Below are 21,909 nucleotides of genomic sequence, written 5' to 3' on the forward strand. Positions count from 1 at the left end.
TTGGATATGGGACGAGGTGTAACGCAGTTTGGACAATTTTTGAGCTCCCACCTCGTCACGTTGTCAAAAGTGGAGCCAAAAGTTTATCGTACCATCTCCCCTAAAAAAACGGTAACTTTTTCAGACCCCTTCCCCTTATAAATTTGTCACGCTTCGTCTTCCATTTCCCCTTTTTCGTCTCGTCCAATTTCCTACCGTTCAATCGTTACAAAAAGTAGCTACTACCTTCCTCCTCTAAACGTGTGACGTCGTCTGGACGTCGTTTTTACATGAAAATACCATACTAGTTGTAACGGATAAAAGTAATAAAGAATGGCTGTCCTGCCATTGAAAGCCGATTTTATTATTCTGCATATTCATATGCCGGTCATGTAATTTTGTAATAGCGAACAGGAAAAGAAAAAATATGTAAATCAATTTGGCCATTTGAATGACATCAAGAAAACATACACGACTTATTTAGTGTTCCATCCGGAGTAGTATATAATATGAGATGAGATACATGAATCTTTCGAGCAATCTTATCCTATTATATCAATCATAAGATTAACCATCACAGTTCACAGAGTAAGGGCAATATAAATAGTTCGAATGCCATTTGAAATCTTTGAGAAACACACGTAAATATGTACAGGCAATAAATGAAAACGTATCATGTTTGGAGCATGTGATATTGAAGGAAAAGGAGACGATTTTTCAATTGAGAGATTAGAATTGGTCAATATTTTGTCTATACCCGACATCCGCTTCGCGCCTCATAGTACTTCCAACGGAAGTCAAATGGAAGTTTCAGGAATTTCATTCTGTCGGTGCGGCGTTTTGATGGTGACGACCTCGATGGCGTTGGCACCAACAGCCGCCGACGAAATGTAATGAGGCGATGGATGATGATGGCCATTATTAGACGAGAAGGTGCGGACGGTGTTCATCCGTGGCTGCTGGCCCACTGCGGAATTGGTATTCCGGTGATTCCATTGTGTTGATAATTCTTGTTGATGCGCCAGTTGCTGTTCCTGCGCTATTTGGACACAATGTAATGGAAATTGAATTCCTTATCGACTGGATGGATGGACAATAGATTTCCCAACAATTACCGGAATTGCCGTTGATGAGAATGTCGGGATTCATGTCCGGGTCGTTTTGATGGTGATGACTGGTCGATTTCACGGCGGTTTTGCCTTCCCGGATGTTGTTGCTGCCGTGCGGATGTTGACGGGTCGGATGGTTTTGATGAGTTTGTTGATGGCGAAATCTGGCCGTCAAACCGATGGCGATGCAAATCATCAAGACCGAGGCGGAGACGCCGCTGGCGATGCCCAGGACCGATCCCAGATCCGTCGTTTCCATTATGACTGGAATAAACAACAAAATAGAAACATGACGAAACCGGAATGAATTGGTGATGAGAAGCATCAAGGAAAGGGAGTCTCCGTTTTTGGTTGTGAATTCCTACTGGTCGGTGACATTTTGAAAAGGGATGAAACAAACTGGTCCGGATGAGAACTGAATGGCGGATGCGCTCCACAAAAGAAGTTGTAGGGAGTCTCGTGGGAAATCTTAAAAGGTAAAGTTTCCCTCCAGCAGCTGAGAATATTGTAGAGGACGTCTGAACTAAAGAACCTTAACAGCAGCAAATGGCACTTTCAGGTTGTTGAAAGTGCCGCCCCTATTCCAAAGTGCTGCTGGGCTGAATTGGCTGATGCCTCCCGACGTCCATCTCATCTCGTGCAAGTCACCGGCAAAGGCGGAGGCGGCAGAAACCGCAATATGTATGGAAGGAAACCCCCGGCGGAATTACTCCGGCAAAGGCATTTGATCATGTTTCATCATGCAACACAGTCAAAGAAAAATTGAGTTGGCACTTTGCCACTCAACTCTTTTCCAGCCTCGCCCAACTTGAGCTGTCAAACTTACGAGTCCAAGAAAGTCAGCCGGAATGACTGCGGGCGGAAGCGGGGAAGGCAACTATATAAATATTGAAGTTTCGGTTCGCAGAAATCTGGAGATCGCGTGATCGATATCATTTGGGAACGCTAATCTGCCAAATAACGGCCAAATGTTGAATTGTTTTGATTGTTTCATTCACCTGTTTGTTTGTCGGCGATTTTGATGGTGTACGCCTCCAACGGGACGAGGGCGGACCTGCCGCGCGGATTGAACGCCGAGACTTGGATGAAAAGTTTGAGGCCGGACTCCAAGTTGCCGACCCGCAGATGCGGATAGCGTCCGGATTTGTTGTAGAGGAGAACGGCCGATTGCGTGTCGAAGATTTCGAACTGAAATTGTTGCGACTGGCCGCCGTCGAATCCCGGCCGACACCAAACTTCGATGGCGTCGGCCGTTTGGTTGACGACCGAGCAGTTGGTCGGTGGATCGGGTCGCACTCCGAGGAAGATGCGGTAGACGCAAGGATCGCGCTGTTCGCCAATGTCGTTGCGGGCCCAGCAGAGGAGACTCCCGTAGTCCCGGTCCGATTGCGGCGAATAGGAGAAGACGCTGCCCTGCTGCACCACCTCGCCAGCACCTTCCTGCAATTGGCGTAGAATTTTATACGTTTCATTTGAATGTGTTTGACATCAAGTTTAATGGCATAGAAAAAACAATGTCCAATTTAATAGATAAAGATATAGTCACATGGGATTAGGCAAAATATGTTTTTCTTCTTCCGGATTGTTCACGCACCACTTGCTTTCAGGGAAATTGGTTTCAGCTTTTAAAATATAAATTTTATGGGCGAATGGAAATGGCTGGAACAAGAAAAATAAATCAACTGACTGCTGACCGGAACACCCGAAAATGATTGAAATGGACTTTGTTTGCCCGTCTCTTTTCCCAATAAATCTCGATACAAAAATGTCCGTCTGATATTCTCCTCCCCTTCATTGGGTGCGGTCGCTTGGCTGAATGAATAAGTTGGATGAAGAATCAGTGGACGCTCCTTGGGGAGCATTGGGACGATGTAATAACGTGATGGTCAGGAAAGGGATCAACAAATCCCAGCGCTGTAGCAGCGTCTCTTCAGATGAGATTTCGGACGTCGCTGCTCAATGTGCGGCCTCGGTCATAAAAAAGACGGACGACGAGGCCGGCCACATTTCCAGCTGCGCATTTACGTGACTGGGATAATGTCGAAAGGGTTGCCGGATATTGATGGGGGGGGGGGGGGGAGTGTGGCGGATTGCGAATGTAAATGCGATTGAAGGTTTTGCCACAAGTCCATCCGGGCCACTGTGATCCGTCGCGGCCTCTTTTCGTCTTTTGTTGTTGCCCCACGCCCATCAGCCGCTCGTTCGTTCGTTCGTTCGTTCGTTCGTTTGTTGGTTCCGTCATGAAGAAATCGAAATGCGACAAACGCGGGAATCAATAAAATGGAAACTCATTTCGGTGATGGATAGACGCGCCGATGCAATCGAAACGCGTTCCAGTGGATGGATTTCCATTATGCAAATCAACACGAGCGAATCAATTCACATCGCGAGAAATTGACGACGGCAAATTGGGCGCCATTTTTCAATCACTTTCAAAAACCGATGAGAAGAGCGATAGGAACGAGAACAACTTCCAGAATAAAATGGGAATTTTAGTATTTTGATCGATCAATGGATGTGGCGGAATCTTCGACGCCTCCCCCCTGTACTTTCTCCAATTGGAATTGTTTCCATCCGATCGATAATTCCCCGCCACATTTTTAAATTGCCATAGAAAATTTCAAAATGAAATTCTGCGAGAAATTGACGTACCACCTCGGTGTGGGTGTTGATCAGTTGCGTCATAAGTGTCGGATTGACGGTCAGTTCGGTCATCTCGGACGACGACGACGTGTTAAACGCCCATCGGTGCGAATTCGCCTGTCGTTCACAATTGAAAAATTCATTTTTTTTAAAATAATTTCATTCGTGTAGATTTGAAAAATCCAATAATTTACTTACCGGCGGAATGGCGTCAGTTTGGCATCGGACGACGGCCGTCTCCTGTTTGGCCACCCCGTAGAGAAATTTCTGATTGGGCCGGCAAATCGGCTGATCTGCAATTTGACAATCGATCAATAAAAGAGAGGCGATTGAATTTGATCGGGTGCTACCACTTACACATGACGCGAAGTTGGACGGTGTTGCTGAGTCCGGTGCCTTCGGTGTTGATGGCCGTGCAGGAGTAGCGGCCGGAATGCAAACGAGAGACACGCCGGATGACTAAACTTTGCTCCACCATGAGGACCCCGGCGGATGAATTTTCACGTACATTTTGACCCTGTCGGATTCATTAGTAGAGATATAACATTACATAACATTTTACGGAAAACTAATTCATTTGCTAATCTAAATCATTATTTCAATTAAAAGTGACAAACGGAAAAAAACTTTTGAGACTCTGACACAAAACAAAAAAAGGTAACTTTTGGGCCATACGAAAACTCTTGGCACTTTTCGACTATTTTTGTAATGACAAGAAATTCAAAGTTCACGCGGTACAAAAGACGCAGTATAAAAGGTAACATCCAATTAAAATCGATTTTAATGGAATGACGAAACTGAGGTATACCCAGTGCATTGCATCGCTTTTATTACTATCCCAACCAGAACCCAACCAGCAAATAATAAAAAGAGGAGAGAAAAACATATCCGTTGTTTGTTGTACACGGAGAAGGAGCGACTCGATTCGAATAATAACAAGATCCTTTTGCGGTTCAGCGGAACAGAAAAGGGGAAACAAAATTCCAATTTCCTTTGAATGGCAGCAAAATCTTTTCATTCGAATGTCGACGCCCATTTTTCACGTTTTCCTTTTGCCACCAGCAACAAGCAACTCGAGAGGATCGATACGCGTTTTAATAGGGACGCCAATAAAAAATAACAACCGCCGCGATGAATATGCAAAAGAAAAACGAGGAAGAATTCATCCACTCACCTCGTGAGTCCACAGGATCCGGTGCGGCGGTGGATTGCAGCGAATGCGACACTCGAAATAGACGTCGTTGCCCTCGACAATTGAATCCGGTTTCAAGTTGCGGCCCAGTTCCAGTTCCGCCGTCGGAGCAACTGACATTTGACACGGGGGGAAACAAAAGAATTTTGAAATCGCCAATTTGCATTTTTAGTCGGAAAAAACGAAAAAAAACGCAATCCGGTTATTAAAGGATTGACAATCGTCACCCGGAAGATTAATCGGATGAAAGAGACTCCAAACCTCAGAACGGAAGAAAACGAAAGAAGAAAATATCCGCCGGGAAAAAAAGAAAAGAAGAAAAAAGGAAATTCCGACGCCGAGAGGATCGTCCTAATTGGAGTGCTGCTGCTTTTTGCTTCCGCCGCAAGAGAATCCGGGCCAAAAGATGAAATAAAAAAGACCGTCGTCGTCGACTGTGAAGACCGTGATGCGCCGTCGACGGCTGAGAGCCGCCGCTGTGCTGTGAGTGGGGAGACGACGACGCCGAGAGCCAATCACACGCGCATTACCCACAGACACACACAGCAGAGACAGAGACACGGGACAATATACAAAGGCTCAACTCGAAATGTAATAGAGAACATGGCAGCATCCAGTCAATGCGGGAGCCGGGGAGCGGCGGTGGCAGTGCCGGAGGGCCTTGCCCGTCATCAGAGACGCCTCGCTTATTATCGACGTCGACATCATCAGCTGACGGAAGGCATCGGATTTTTATCCATCAAGGCAATTCTTTCTTCGGAAAGTCAATGGCCACTCCATCCAGCGGTTGGGATTGGAGGTGAAAATGTTTTGGTTCTGGCCACGGGAGTTCATCCATTTTCTTGATCAATGGCATTTGATCGCATTTGATTAAAACGGGACCGACGGAAGTTTAATCGTCCGTTTGTCGCAGCAGATGCCGCCATGCCGACGCTGCGACAGTTTGCAGAGTTGCAGAAGATTTTTCTTTTTTGTCCGCTGTGAAATCTTTTAAGAAACGGCGGGATTCCGGTGACGCACGACCGACCCGATTTTTTGGACGCTGCCGCCCTCGTCCTCGAACAGAAAATCCTCGTCGTCCCATTTTGTTTGTCTGTTTGTTCTATTTTTTCCTACTTTGTCATCGTCTCTTGTTTTGTTTGTCACCCAAAGACTAAACGAATAAAATGGAAAAGACGAGAGGATCTGCCAGTCCTTGCGCTCCTTTTTGTTTATCGATCCATCAAGTACGTGAGAAACACAACGCCATTTGGCTGTTTGTTGTTGCAATAAATGTCGTCGTCGCCCCACCAGTTTCTTTCAATACATTTTCTTCTCCTTTTTTCTCCGTTTTCTTTTTCGGTTTGTCGAGACTTTACTTTGGTGGTCGTGTGATAAAAGAGACTGGCAGGTTGACGTTTTTGTTGCAGGAGCAATCGAATCACACGGCGACGACTGGTTCCTCATTTCCTCTGCCTTCCGGCCGACCCTCGCCAATTTCCCGATTTCTTGCAACCTATAACGTCCGTTCATCCAATCGATCCAGTCGCAATTACATAACGACAGACACGTACCAGCATCGAGTCATTTACACATTTGGAAACGAGCGGCAGCAAATAATTCGTTAATCCCTGGCATCTTTGATCAGAAGGATCGGATTTATCTCGTCCTGCTGCTGGCCATTCCATTTGGGCGCATAATTCGTTGATAAATGACTCGACCGTCTCGACGGACGGCGGACGTGGAATTAGCGTCAAAACGCCGACGCAGCTCATAAAGATAAGACGAGGCTTCCAACACGGAACAAAAAAGTTATTAGTATCAGAATTTGCCCTGCGCCAGGATCCCCCGCCGTTTGGGATTTCCCGCAGTTCCTATTTCCGGCACATTTCCTCGCCCGTTCTGCTACACGAATCCCTGCTGGATGTCGTCTGATGTTGCAACCAGTTCACATCCAAAAGACGCCACCACATCTTGTTCCCTCCCCTGGTGTGTTGCGGGATTGGATTTCCCCTTTCCCTTTTGCGGATGAATGGAGACGAACGAAGACGGAAAAAATGAAACTCCCTCACGAAAAAGAAAAGAATCCGGCGCCATTTCCCACGACGCTGTCCCATTCCATTATTGAAAATCTCATCATCGCCAGTCGTCGTCGTCGTCATCAGGATGAGTGTCTTTGTGTTGAGAGGAAGTGGGCGGAAGTGGATCGGTGTAAAAAACTAAAAGAAAAGGAAGAAGAAAACGAAAGTTGGTTCTTACAATGGACGACAAGTTTTCGTCGAGTTTCCACCGACGACGGGAACGACAAAGTCCTGGCCGCCAAATGATTTTCCTCGTTGTCGCCTCTGCTGCTGACGTTGCGACCGGAGGCCGGAATCATTACCGGATTGAAGGCGGAGCAGATCAATTCGGCGTCGTGATCCTTGGCCGACGGAATCAACTTCAATGTGCTCGTCGTGTTGCGCCCATCCATCGTCACCTAAAGGGAAAAAGAAACGAGAAAAATGTTTTCATCATTCCAGTCACGTGCGGATTTGGGTGGATGGAAATGGTAATAATTCGGATCGCCAATTCCGGTCGGATGTAATCTCGTCTCTTCTTCTTCTTATGAGATTTGGAACGACAGGTGAAGTTGTGATCTCTCGTTATTTCTGTCGTTGCTGTTGCAATTAAGAAATTGGATGGACCAGGAAAAGGCAGGAAAAATTGGATGGACGATAATCTTACCCGTTCCGTTGCGGCTTGTTGCTGGATCGAGTGCAGGTACCAGTGAATGTTGGCCGACGGACGGGATCCACCAGTGGCGCATTCGATCGTGTAGGATTTTCCGGCTGAAAGCGGCTTCTCTGTTCCACTGATGGCCACCCACACCGGCCTCACTGCAAATCAAATAACAAAAGGCGATCGGTGAATATCAAACCAATAAATTATTTCACGGAATCGAATGAAAATGGCAATTTAAATTTTCCAATTGATTTCGGCCTGGGCAAGTCTCAGAATGTGAACAGGATAAAACGTGCGATGACGAGGACGGTGAAAGCCTTTTAGTTGATCTTCAACATCATTTCAGTTGAATAAAGCCTCTTAGCGAAGGTTCAGTCTCCTATCCGCTTATCGACCCGTGAGCCTGTCCAAACCACTGAGCTCCTCTTACTCGGCCATTTCCTTTCCACAAGAGGAAAACATCGTGGTCGTCCTTCATACCTAACCGTCGTCAGCAATGGCCACAAATAATGACATGTACCAGTTAAGATTTTATCGGCTAGGCGCAATGATTGGTCAAGGAAATCCGCAAACGACGATTTATCTTTTGATGAGTTACACGCCGAATCTGCTGTGGCGATAATCTATTTTTTCAAGTGGAAGTCGATTGATTATAGGAGTCATTAGACGAGTTTTTTATCCCAAATGAAAAGAAATGGTGTACCCGCAATTACCTAGAAACCGACGTAGGAGCGACAACGGCAAGGATTAGAAATTTGATGAAAGGCGCATCTGCTTCATCATCATATTCTTGAATTTTACTTTCCGTTTTCTTATCCTTTTTCCTCATTATTTTACAGAAAAAGATCAAACACATAAACTTAAAACTAATCACTATATAATGACTTTTCACCACAGCCGAGTTGTGTGGGTTGTTCCCAACACCAAAACTTTGGCTGGACGTCATCCGCTCGGCCCATCCGACCCCAAATAACTTTACAACCCACTTGCAGCAAATCACATCCAAGGATCACGTCAATGAGCGATGGATTTCCTCCTCCTTTTTCCCTTTTTTTCGTCGACCGCAGTTGCATTGCAATGAACGGCATCGCCACGGAAACTTGGCGGACGCCTTGAGTTGATCCATGGCGTCGTCATCACTTTTCCTCCTCTCGCCATTCCAACAACTTTGGCACGATGGACGTTTCGGATGAAACTTTTTCCCGTTGACTCTGGTCCGGCAATAATTTATTCGCTTCAAGTTTTCTTGCAGTAATTTTAGCATCGATACTTTTACTAGTTTGAATCTGATCAAATTAATATCAGATCAATATCAGTCGAGAAAAGAATTTTTGAAATTTGCATCGAAATGAAATGATTAAATCCGAATTATCGATTCAGCTCTTTGGAATGCGAATGACGTGAAAAAGTTATGACGTTGGCCGACGCTTTTACGCGGTCACCATTCTTCCTTCTATTTTCTTTTCCGTCAATTCAACTGCGGCTATTAACGGTTATGCCAGCAGTTCACTTCATTGGTTAGATCGTAGGACAAGACTTATTCAAAATGGTAAACGACATGGCCCATTGGGTCGTTTCATGGCCGACAACTGCCGACTTTATGAGACAGTGGGCCACTTTTGCTTCTGTTTGAATTTCCTTGCCAAAGTTATTTACCTCGAACGAACGAATGAATGAAAGTTTTATCCAACAAATACCAAGGGAATGACAATAACAACAAAAACAATAGGACCCTCCGAGTACGATGCGCAATCAAATATTTACTCAGATTTCTACTTTTATTGTTCCCTTTTTGCCAAAAGGAAGCGACGACAATGTTGTTCTTCTCTTTTTAAAAAAGAAAAAGCATTAGAAATGGAATATTTATTCAGTGCATGGACTTGAATTGTCAACGAGAGAAGTGCAGGTCTCGTGACATGTCGAGTGCCAAAAGTGTTTCCGATGAGATGGGGGAAGTCAGTGGCGCATTCACAGCGAAGATGCCCAATAAAAAAAGAGAAAAAGAAATCAACGAACAAACTCCGAGGTGAAGGAATTATTCTCCTTTTCTTCTCCACAAAAGATTCACAACGAAAAGAGGCGCTGGGCATGTGAAGATAAAGTGACGCCATGCGCCGCCGTATCTGTGCCAACGTGTGGCGTGTCAAATGCCAAAAAGTGTCGGTCGTTTTGCATAAATTTCATATCGAAAGGCCCAGTCTGTGGATACAAGGAAGTCGCTCCCATAAAAATTGCCCCCCCCCCCCTTACCAACAAAAGCCTCGGTGGCTGTTCCGGTTTTTCTATTCAACTTTCCCAGTTGCATCCGCCGTAAAATACAATCGATACAACAACAGCCGCTGTCGCTCCGGCTCATCTTTTTATGAGGTGCACCTCCTTCAAAATGCGACGGTAGACGATACATAATGCAATGGACTATACAGTTCGGTACGTCGCGTGGGCATGATATCGCATGCCAGTCGTCTGTGCATATTATAAACGCGTCTCCCTATCCCCTCCCCCTTTCAGATTTCCCTATTTTATCCAAAGAGTCTGTCACGCCGAGCACAAAAGTTGGTGATATTCGCGTGCCCATCGCCACTTAAGTTGACGTCACGCGTCCGATATTGTCCCATGTCCCTTTGGCATGTCTGAAAAGGGCACTCCTCTCGTACCAGTGGATTCCGGCTGCCTCTTTCCGGCGAATTCGGTTGGCGTTTGACGTTGAACGGACGTCGGCCGTGAATATTTATCGACTCGAAAGAAAAAATTTGGAAATTTAAAATGGACGACGTTTCGTCCTGTTGGTGGTTGTGGGAATTCGGCGCTACTGGGACTTGACCGCACCATCCGCATATCAAATCCACCAGCCCAAAAATGTTTGACTAAAGCGACGGCCATCATCGTCGAATCAAACGACGGACGGCAACGGATTACACGGGACTTTTTATTCATGACACGGGGGATCAACGAGACCAGGATGTTCCCTTTGGTATTTATGGCATGTAGACGAGCTCTGATGGACAATCGGCTTAAAGTCCGCGAATGAACCAACTCGGGCGCAACGGGCATCAACTTAAATATGACGATCATTTCAAAAGTCTAAAATGGATATAAGATGAATAATGACTCACGATTGAGATCGAGTTGAACGCTGGAGACGATCGTGCTCTGCTGCTGCTGCTGTTGTTGTTGTCGGCTGTGATGCGGAGGTTGTTGTCCGTAAGGGGCGATGGTCGGGTACGGCGTGTAGGTCGGCGTGTTGTTGCGGACGCCAAAGTAGTTGGACGCCTGACACCGTAAAATGGCGTGCAGGTGGTGGCGCTGAAGTTGCGGAATCACCAGGACATTCTGGACGACATTCTCCGACGTGCCAATGTACGTGTGATCTACCAATTTGTTGTCCAACCACCAACTCACTTCCGGACGTGGTCGACCTGTTTTCGTTCGTGCAAAACAGAAAACAGAAAATGAAATCCATCAGTTGACAATCACCGGGAAAAATGAGACACAAATCATCAGCGCAATGGAATTGTAACCCGAAACCCGTCGAGTCGTTGATTGTTGTGTCGCGTCTCCGTTTGTCCGTTTGTGCGGATGAGGCGGAAATGGATCGAGACTCGTCCGACAACAACAGCAAACGAATGAGCAGAGTGAACGAGTTGCTGCAATCAATGCCCGCATTGAGCTAAAAGACTCGAACGGGACTGATGAATGCCGACGTAATTCACCTCCAGTGACGATGCAATTGAGCGAAAGTTGAGCCCCTTCGTCGTAAGGGCCGATGACGGACGAGACTTGGCGATTGTCCTCGATGATGCGGATCTTTCCCGGCGGCACTAAACAAACAATTACAGGAAATACAAATAATCAATTCTTTTGAAAATCATCCATCTTGTCGTTCGCCAATTTAGCAAAATTCTTTGTCTCTTTTGTTTCTTCACTCCAAAATGGATCGATCGCTACCAGAATAATCCTCCCCTCTCATTATTCCTGTTGTTCCCAGTGGGAGTCACAGGACTTGTTTGATTCCAAAATGTTAATGGTGAAACACAACTCCCTTCCTCTGCTACAACATCTCATTTACATAACGCGACACGCATCTTCCTATCGATCGAGATCGGAGTGAACCAAATCTTTGGGCGTCGCATAGATCACAGACAACACGAAACATGAACAATAGTAATTACCTCAAGTTAGAATCAAGTTTAAATGTGAAATTATACCGACGACGGTGAGTTGGACGAGGACGTTGCGAGTTGGCGACCGGCCAAAATCCACTCGGCACCGGTAAATTCCCTCGTCGTGATCGCCGACATTATTCAATAATAAAAGAGCCTCCGGGTGACTGTCGAATTGGAAATGAACTCGACTGGCAGTTGAGGCAATTGACGACGTTTGTTGTTGTTGCTGCTGCTGACGTCCTTGTTGTTCCTGTTGTTGTTGCAGAAAAAGCATCTGACTGTCGTGTTGCGTCTGTTGTTGGCGGTAACTCTCCCGAGAACGACGGGCGTCGTACCTGTTTAATTCAACACGACATTACGCATATTGTTCCTTCAGTGAAGATTCACATTCGATTCCTGCATGTTTGATTGGTCTCGACAGGAATTGATTTTTCACGCAAATGGATTTCAAACTTGTGTGTCTGTTCAGGGACACACAAATGGGAAATCGCATGTGTTATGGCTAGTCGATCAGTTTATGACGTGAACTTCAAACGTCATAAATGCGCACATTGGCCAGTCAAGTTGGACTTTGAATTGACTTTATTGACCGCAACGGCAATTTCCACAATCATTTGTCCACACTCTTTACTGCAATTGAATTGGCAGCGAATCGGTGCAATTGCCACAACGACAACGAACAAGTTGAAAATGAATTTGCGACTTCGACTTACTTGTATATGGGGAAATCCGAGTTGTTCTTGTACCACAGGACGAGGTAAAGGGAATCGAGTGGCGGTGGGGAAATGTCACACGGCAACTCGGCCGTCCGGCCGCTCAACACCGACACCTTCTCCAATCTGACGGCTGAGGAATAAATTTAAAAAGAAAAGAATCAGAATCGATTGGAAAATTGCCAGGCGTCGTCACCACCATCAATCATCCATCGAATGGTGTTACAACAAAATCAAAGTGATTAATGGAGCGGTCAGATCCCCCAAAAGTTGCAAACTTGCTTAATTGATTTCAGAGATTCTATAGACATTTTTGTAAGGATCGTCGGGATTTTGTGGGTTACAGATAAGAGAATTTTTAGAAAATGTTTTGGTCGACTGAACCTTCTATTTTCTCTCTTCATTTATGATGATGATGCCGAACTTTAAAGGTTTATGCGTTTAAAAATGTGTTTACAAGGATCCTAAAATATTTCCTTATTACAAATGCACGCACGACGGAAAACTATCAGGAACAAAAAGTGTATCGTCCACGCAACATGAATTTCTCATTTCTGTTTTTGTTCCTCCCATTCGATTCGATCGAGGGGAATTTATAAAAGATAAGGCGGGATCGTTGATGGGAGGGGGAGATTCAAAGTTGATTTATTATCCAACGCATGGGGTGTATCACTGTATCAGACTAGAATATTCGATCCTCCATCATCGTAGAGAAAGAGGATAAATAAATATTCATTGCTCTTGTGCCAGTAAAATTTCGTCGAGATCATAAAACCGTAAAATCTTTCGCAATCTGAAACTGTTGGCCGGCCCCTACATCGAACAGGACTTTGTTTACTGGTGATGGTGGGGAGGGGATTCATTGCTTCTCTTCTCTTTGTAGTTTGTAGTTTGGCGGTGCCATGGAAACGATAAGCGTAATAAAACCAATACAGCCCAGCAATATCCAATGCATAAACATTCGACATAAACAAGTAGGGCGATAAAAAGATGAAGAGAAAAGATGGTGGGAGTAGATCAATTTTGTCATGTACATTCTACATCAGAATAAAAGTAAAAGAAAGATCAGGAGTTGCCATTCACTTGAATTGGAAATGAAATTTCCTATCATTTTTCCGGAAAGAAATCTACTAAGAAATTCATTTGGACCTGATGGAAAACACCCACATCCACCTACACTTTCACTATAGAATTTGCATTACCGAATAATCGTCGACATGTAGGGAGTGGGACGGAAATAGAAACAAGTGAAATTAGACGTTCATGAACATCCCCAACGTTTTTCTTGGTATCTTACTTGATTTCAACAAAATTCGCAAAAGGTTAACGTGGACATATCGAACGTACCCCAACGCAACCCACAGTACGCAATTCATAATTAAAATTTAATGGAGGACTCGAGCACTTCTATCTATACTGACGAATGCTTAGCAAAGACCTTTGGACGTGATGGTAATCATACAGTGACGAAGAGGGAATGTTAGGAAAGTACAAAACAAGTTAAATGATAAAAGCGTGTGGGAGTCGAACGATGGACATTATTTTGGAGTGACAACTGACAAGCAAGATAACAAAAAACAGACAAGACAACCCATAGATATAAGCTAGAAATGGAGAACTTACACAAATCTTGTTCATCCGTCGTGATACTCGTGAAAAAAAAAGCGCGAAAATGACCAACATGCTGTCCATCGACGAATAAATGAATAATACTAACAATGAGGGGTAGGTACTGCTACTGCTGCTATGCCTATACTGATTCAAGTATTCAACCGGAGCAGTGTTGCAATTTGTTTTTTTTGTATCATCACATTAATATAAAATTTTTATTTTAAAGTATTTCTGAATATTGAATTACTACTATAGAATCATGGCCAGTAAATTAATCCAATTAAAAAAATAATTTTGAAATTCATCTTTAAAAAAATTATTTAAGCATGGTTAGAATTGCAACGCAGCTTCAGTTGAATAGAGGGGACCCTATGACTCATGAGTCATGACATTCAAAACGCATTTATCACAAGCATATCACAGTGTTATTTCTTATTCGTCGATGGAGATGTGTGTAAGTGCGTTGCATTTTCGCGCTTTTTTCATTCACGTGTTCACGTCTGTGTTGACCAGCAGTTGGACCACATTGGCCATTTTTGGAGCAGTTATGATCGAGTAAGTTTTTTATTTCTGTTAAGTTTTATATGTAGATTAAATTGTAGATCGCAAGGGCTAGTAGACTGTGAGGTAAGAGAGTTGCCTAATTTTTCGTAATGAGGAATGATGAGCGTGTGGAGTCGAGTCGTTGATCTTCATTTACATTTTGGGTTCTGTTGAAAGTAGTTAAACACTTCTATGCATATAGTTAGATGAGGCAATAAGTTCTCTGTTGAATTTCGTACGTCTGAATCATTTAAATTTAAATAAATACCTTAAATAAAATTTTCCCAATTTAGTGATCAATGAGATTATTCACAAAAAGATCTTCCTGGGAGACCGAGACATTGAGACAACACTTGTCCACTATGACATGACATGACTGCATGACTCCATGTGTTGTCCTTTATTCGTCCCAAGTTTCAACTTTCAGTTTATTTTTGTACGTAAAGATCCTCAAACTTCTCGATCCTTGACTCATAAGTAGTTCGTGCTTTCCCGACAGACTCGAATCAGTGCTGGAGCCGTCCGCTGTTTTGCATTTCTTATATCTCGAATATCTGCCAATCTGCTGTGTCAGTGCCTGATTCATCGGCTCTTATTTTTTTTTTACTGGAATTGTTACAACATTCACTTGACATTGTTGGATCATGATCTATTATTCATCTTTTGTAGTGATAGATTGTCGATACTACTACTTATGGTATATTATAACTTATTCGGTCGATTGGGTCTAGATCTAGAGCTTTTCGGTCAGTTCAACATGTAATCGGTTATGAAACCTCATAAAAGTTCATTCAAAAATCATAAATGTTTAATTGATTAGGCCACTCCTGTTACACAATTATACAGCAACGATAAAATCAATAATTCAGCAAGTGCGCACTTTGTGGAAATCGTTCGTTCTTTCGCAGTTTTTACTCTGTGTAGCGACAAAATAGACACGAAGTAAACCTCATCGATTTTTTAAAAGGTCACCCAGAACGCGGGAGCCAGCGATGAGATCAATGGGTGTGATTTCGGCCAGGCGTGATACTTTTCTTTGTATGACATTCTTTGAGACCTGGTGGGATCGGAATAGCCTCCAGAATGTAATTTCGTAAATTCACTCGAATACAGTGCTTCTTCTTCTCGAACACACGTCTTTTCCATGTATCTTTTCCATCCATTTTCTATTTGGATTGGATTGGATTTTATTTGTTGTGTCTATTTCTCGTCATAGTGCGATATGATGGAATGTTATCGAGGAACTATTTTGAATTAATTTTGATTGTTTTTATCAATTTCTTTTCTTAGGAATATGACGTCATCATATGGTATCTTTAAATCCTCTCCAGGAAGCAAGAAGGAACGGGAAAAGGACGAGGTGAATGGCCGTTTGAAAATCGAGGATCAGAGACGCAGCTGCTGGATCATCTTCATCAAAAGGGACGCATCCAGCAGAAGATGCGGCCCATTCAGTCGCGAGCGGGTGGAATGGAAAATGGACGCGCATTTCCTGCTGTCGTGTCGCCTTCAACAATCCGGCGCATCCAGCGATATGACCAGTCACTCAGCTGCTGCTGCTGCTGCTGGACACCCACCAAGAGTGTAACAAAAGGAGTGAAAGAGACGGACGGACAGGCGGGAGAAGGACTCACATTCATCGTCGGAGGTGTCGATGCTGTTGGCGGCCGCCTCGTCGGGTGACGGCGGCCGTGAAGAAATCGGCGCTGGACGCTGTGAATCTGCCGGGATGAGGAGCAGCGCCGATGACAACGATGACGACGACGATTCGACCGTGAGGAGCGCAGCTACAAAAAGGTGGACCAGCAGCAGCCTCGGGATCTTGGTCGGCAGTCTGACCGTTGGTCCATGATGATCCATCATCGAATCAGGCCACCGGAATTTGATCTCGCGACGTTGAATTTCCTGGAGATGGACGCCCAAATGTCCCGCACAGACCACAGGCGATTCGATGAGCTGCTGCTCCTGTTGTTGCACGAGGAAAGATCGATGGAGTCTATTCCGGATCGATCTCTCCTACTATAGGCCCTGTTGGCAATACAGAAACGGTAAGAATAAGAAACTTTAGTTGAGGTACTTTTGTATTTGAAACAAAGTTGGTTGTTTTAAGACTAAATGTTTGAGATTACGTCGGTGATGTTGTCAGGGCAGAGCTCATCCTCAAAAGAGGATGAGCAACCGACTGCAATCAACAACTGTCGTATCCGTAGACACAATTAATGTTGGCTAATGACTTATTTTAATAATGACTGCGGCCTGTTCTGGTTGGTCTCTTTCGGGATTGTTCGATGATGAGAGTCTCAACAAAGTCCTTTGATGAAGGTACTAAAATATTTTCTTTGATTTCCATTAAGTGAGGAGACAAAACCTTTGCTGTGTCGCAATAAGATGAAAGGAATTGCAACTTGAAGGATTGTGCCTTGTGGCATGACTCATTAACTACTCCCAGCCCGTTGGCAGCTGTTTTGAAAGTAAGTTTCTCAAATCTGATTAGACTCTTTTAAATGTGCAAGGCTCCAGTTTGTCTATTGGCATTGTTCTCCGATTGAGCAATAACCCAATAACAGCATAGCAACACCTTGGATGATGGTTGTGCTGAATTTTAGTCGATTACATTTCCATTGATCAGAAATGGTTATTATGCATCTGTTGGGCCGAGAGATCCTTTAATGGGAATTACAACTCTCCACTTTGGCCCAGCGAATTTCACCCGCTTTCCTTATGCCCTTGTGTTATGGGCGTCTGATATTTACTTATACATAAACAACAACAAGGAACCAATGGAACCATCACTGGGAGGGTCTGCTCTGAGCAATATCTGCACCGGCTGCAGTTTCGTGCAGGATCACGTTGCTTTTACTCTGATGCGTCGTAATTGAATTTGCGTCTTTTTCCTTGACAGAGCAACAGACATCCCTGATCCCGTCTGTTGTAGAAACGTCACTCTTTCCGGTTCCTTGCACTTGGGTTTTCTATCGCACACAGTCTGTAAATCTTTTTATTTCGTTTTTCAACGGTCGGAGAAGTTATTGGCTCAGCTAAAGGTGAATTTCCCTTAAAAGGGCTCCAACAATATCAAGCCAAATTTGTTGCTATAGCTTGAAATCTTTTTTAAATGTTCAACCACCATTCTAAATGCTATAACGTTGAATTTCATCTTTTTTTTTCTGGTCTGGTCTTCCTTTCGGTAAGACTGAATGGAATGAAATAACTTCAGCGTCCGATAACTTTTCAATGTCCTCTAGTGAATTGTCGTAACTTTTGGACACTAACGACAATATAACTTTGACACAAACGACGGCGAATTGCCACTCAAAAGTTTTAAAAGAAAAGAAAATAAATGTTCTGAAAATGTTGAATTTCTTGGAATTTCTCACGAGAAAAAAAGATGAGGAGTGTCTCGTGATGGAGGCGTGAACTTTTGGTTGACGCATTCAGCTTTGATTAATAGCCGGAACTACACGCGCGACGTGGGAGGAGGACGGAAGGGCGACAAAGTTCAAACCGGAACACTCAGAGTTTCTAGCCGCAGCAATATTTCAATTTGTGCGTCACATCGCTCATAGGCTGGATGACATCGCAGGTAAATAGTAAATGGACCAGAATATACGGCTCCGCTTGAATTCCGGCTATGCGCGATCACAGCTGAGATTGTGGTTGATAGGTTTCTGGCGAATCCCATTTTTATTGGATAGGAGTTGATTGTTCGTTGCGTTTTCCGTTGCATCTTGGCCGTACGATCATCGCATCGCATATCGCATCTTCTCTTGGCCGTATGATTTTTTTAAAGAAAGCGCAGGTAAAATTTTAAAATTTCGTCTCCACTATTCTACCGCAATGTCAATTTTGACTCGCAGTTGCGCAAAGCGAACCGTCGCCGTTATGTAAACTTTAAAAAATGGAAATGTTGAAAAAGAATCTCACGTGAAGATATTGACTTTTACTTTTTGTTCACCTTTGAAACTCTCTCGCTGTTTCGTAGCTTACATTCTCTTATTTGCGATCGTTGGGAATTTAAGCGCATAATAAAAATGAGTGGGCGGACAAAAGGGTGACGACATTCTAATCTTCCCTAGTACTGCATCCGAACAGCAATCAAATATACAATGTTGTTAATGTTTGAACATTCCGTAATGGGAAACGGAAGATTATTCGTCATGGTCCAAATGGGTCAGACTGCGGCCCTAAATTCTATTAGGTAGGACCAGACGAAAGAGCAGCTAGAGAGAGTGGCAGATGTGCCGGGGTCTGCTGCATACCCAATCACCTTCGTCTCGTCCCCTTGCTGGTGGACACGTAGACCTCACGCTCCTGTTTGTCCCCCATGGTCGTGTGGCACTGCTGCAGTTCTCCTCTTGTTTAGAATCGTGATGCCGCAGTGTCACAATGGGCGGGAATATCACGCGGGAATTTCTCATTATGTGATGAGAAAGAAACGCGGACGTCATCAAGTCAAGCACCGACTTTTGTCTTTTGTGCAAATAGCAGGCAAATGGAAACAGCGGACATGGCGGATCAAAACTATTTCAGGCCATTGACCGTTTCCATTTGTCTAAATTCAATCGATGGCAAATGTTCAATTTTCGACTTTTCTTTTTTCTTTTTGAATCAATGCGCGCTAAAACATTTGCCTTGAGTGTACTGTCTCTTCTATTTTTCCCCACAAAAATTTATCTGAATCTTTTCAACTTTTTTGATTGTTTGTCTCCGTTGTTGACGTCTTCACGTTGTCCGATAGATTCACGCGGATTCACGAGACAAATTTATGTAAAAATAACGTTGAGCGGTCAGTTGATCGTCGATGATTGAATCAGCGAACAATCAAAAGATAAGAGAAGGACGGCCAACAACTAAACGGATGACGACAACATCCAGCAATAAAAGATAAAGGCGAATAAAATAATAAAAAAGAAGAGAATGAATCGGGACGGACAGCACGACGACGACGGCGACGGCGGACTGCACTTAGTCAGTATAAGTCGGTCACAATGGACACTGGGCAACGGACAACTGGGCACTATACAGTTCAGTGCCCAGTTGCGAGTAGCAGCAGTAAAATAGAAAAACAGTTGCACGGTAATGACATTAGGAGCGTCTGTGTCGCTAAATCCCCTGGCCTCGCCCAGCACCCCATTCCGTTTTCTCTCGGGTCGACCGGCCGAATCGAGTCCGTCGTTCAGGACGCGGGTGACTTAAGTCGGCGACGTCCAAAAGGGAGAAAAGGTTGCAGCTGTTGGAAATGCCCGAATAACCGAGAGAATAATAATACGTAGCAACTACTTAGGCCTACTTACTTAACTATTCAAGAGCAATAAAACATGAAATTGCAGGGGCTTTTACCTGAGTGTGGAACGCAAGGCCTGCGCTGAATGGGTGGAATGTCACTTTTCCTCTATAGACAAGGTAAACTGAGCAGATTGTGGGAGGAATTTCTTTAGAGCCACTGAAATAACCGAAATGCACAACTATTTAGTGTAATGCTGTCACTGATGCACTTGTCATGTTGACGATTGGGCCTATCGAACATCCGGAAATCGGTAGAAGGAATGACATCACATCACCAATAGCCGATCGAATAAGCCGCAGGGACTAAAATAATCACCAGTTGAATGTTAATATGACGAGGATGACGAAAAATGTCGATACAATTTTCCGAAATGTTTCACTTATTCCCAGTTGAATCAAAATTATTTTTATATCGACACGTGAATATCTGACCTTTTTAAAAAACGCACAAATGGCAATGACTTTTGTTGTTGCTTTGAATTGACAACCGATTGATGGGATCTTGCCACTTTTTAGCTCCACACTGGACGGCCTCTCAATGGCAACTGCGGGGTTACGTCGACATGTTCCCCCCTGCCAGTGCCACTGCGGCGACTGCGATGGAAACGTTGGGCCGTCCAGGGGGAGAACGCGCAGTCGCCATGTGATGGGCCGACCGGCGCACATCTTTTTTTTTCTTTTCTTCTTTTTATCCAAATTCCGTTTTAATGAAAATGTTCATTTTCGTTTGATCCTCTTCTTTCATGCAAATAGAGCCGCCGACGACTGATGGCTGCTGCTTTGCATTTGACGAAGGGAAAAACGACATTCCGGTGCCCCCCCCCCGTACATGTAACCTGATCAACTACACCACACATGGTGTAGTCTCGTATATAATTGCCTACTCCCCTTAACGAAATGTGTTCGTCTCTTCTTCTGATTCCAACGCAGGCAGTCGGCTGTACTTACGTGATTGACCTCGTTATCCTGCCAATGAGTACACGGCCTATGTGATGCAGATGGCACAAGAAACTGAGGCTGAGGCCTAGTTCCTTTTAAGGTTAATGTGATGATGTTCATGTACATACGAGTTGGCCTATCAAAAAGGTTCGTCGTGTATGAAAGAACAAACGGAGAAACGTCCATTGGAAGGATTTTTTCGGGCCTTGGTTGCCGGGCGTTGCACCGAGTCAAATAAAAAAAAGAGAAACCAAAGGGAATAACTTCATCACCCCCACGGAAAGGAATAAAAGTCGATTGGATTACCGACGAGTTGCATGGAAATGATATTCTTCCATTCCGTAACTTTTTCTTTTCTGTTTTTACCCAATTTTCTTCTTCTTTTGACGCTCCACCCGAAAAAGTTCTGGAATCCACCCGGAGCGTTCGACAAATGTGGCGACACGCGTGCAGAATAGATGTGGGGTGGGATGGATGTACGGGGAGGAGGACGGAAGTGTCGGTCAACGAGTTGGCCGCCGTAACAACCAAAGGGGCGGATGATGATGTGAAAAGTTCCAGTCCGACGATTGGACTTGCTGGTCAACTTCGATCCGCCAGTTGTTTTTATTCTGATTGAGAATCTTTTCGTGTTGCTTCTTTGAATGTTACGTGCATCAGGACGTTGCAGTTGATGGTCGTATGATGAATAAGCCACGGCATGTGCACGGCCGGTGTGTCCGACACTCCGACACCCAACCGATTCGTCCCATGAAGAAACGGAACGATCTCCGTCGGCTGTTGCTGGTGCGACATTGACGCATCACTCGGCTGAGTCACACAAACACTCACTCGCTCATTCCCTTTGCCCCCCCCTCATCCAGCAACATTCAGGGATCCATCAGCCGGAATTCAAAACAACTATCAAACTTTCTTTTATAATCAAAATTGACTAACTTTTGGGTTCTAAATTTGGTTTCCATGGAAATGTGACGGCGTCTTTTTAAGAGGCGGGTCAGTGGGCCCCTGCTGGTCACTAGGGCGATGGA

General features: G+C 44.4%; 2 protein-coding genes across 3 annotated transcripts in view; one reads left to right on the forward strand and one right to left on the reverse strand.

Annotated features, from left to right (window-relative positions):
* The window catches only part of LOC124336387 (calcium uniporter protein, mitochondrial-like), an 878,707-nt gene that overhangs the window by 26,212 nt on the left and 830,586 nt on the right, over positions 1-21,909 (forward strand). The window lies entirely within an intron of this gene.
* LOC124336058 (synaptogenesis protein syg-2-like) lies at positions 323-16,695 on the reverse strand. 2 transcript variants are annotated; one of them, XM_046789667.1, is made up of 14 exons: positions 16,291-16,695; positions 12,503-12,635; positions 11,832-12,124; positions 11,337-11,444; positions 10,740-11,042; positions 7,630-7,781; positions 7,162-7,381; positions 4,906-5,036; positions 4,089-4,248; positions 3,930-4,024; positions 3,744-3,848; positions 2,087-2,528; positions 1,095-1,352; positions 323-1,018 (listed from the first exon to the last, which is right to left on the reverse strand). In XM_046789667.1, the coding sequence occupies exons 1-14, from the start codon at positions 16,517-16,519 to the stop codon at positions 777-779; spliced, it is 2,871 nt and encodes a 956-aa protein (XP_046645623.1). In that variant the 5' UTR covers positions 16,520-16,695; the 3' UTR covers positions 323-776. The 2 variants fall into 2 exon arrangements, with proteins under 2 accessions (XP_046645623.1, XP_046645622.1); XM_046789666.1 differs by having other exon boundaries at positions 3,741-3,848.

This window comes from Daphnia pulicaria, chromosome 4 (genome assembly GCF_021234035.1).
Source record: "Daphnia pulicaria isolate SC F1-1A chromosome 4, SC_F0-13Bv2, whole genome shotgun sequence".
NCBI lineage: Eukaryota > Metazoa > Arthropoda > Branchiopoda > Diplostraca > Daphniidae > Daphnia > Daphnia pulicaria.

What these genes read in the sequence shown, in the direction of transcription:
- LOC124336058 (XM_046789666.1), bottom strand. Translation starts at nt 16,519, where the DNA reads ATGATGGATCATCATGGACCAACGGTCAGACTGCCGACCAAGATCCCG. An exon ending in CAATTGCATCGTCACTGGAG is followed by an intron (nt 11,043 to 11,336) that starts GTGAATTACGTC and finishes GAACGAAAACAG; the next exon opens with GTCGACCACGTCCGGAAGTG. An exon ending in TCAACACCCACACCGAGGTG is followed by an intron (nt 2,529 to 3,740) that starts GTACGTCAATTT and finishes CGCCAATTGCAG; the next exon opens with GAAGGTGCTGGCGAGGTGGT.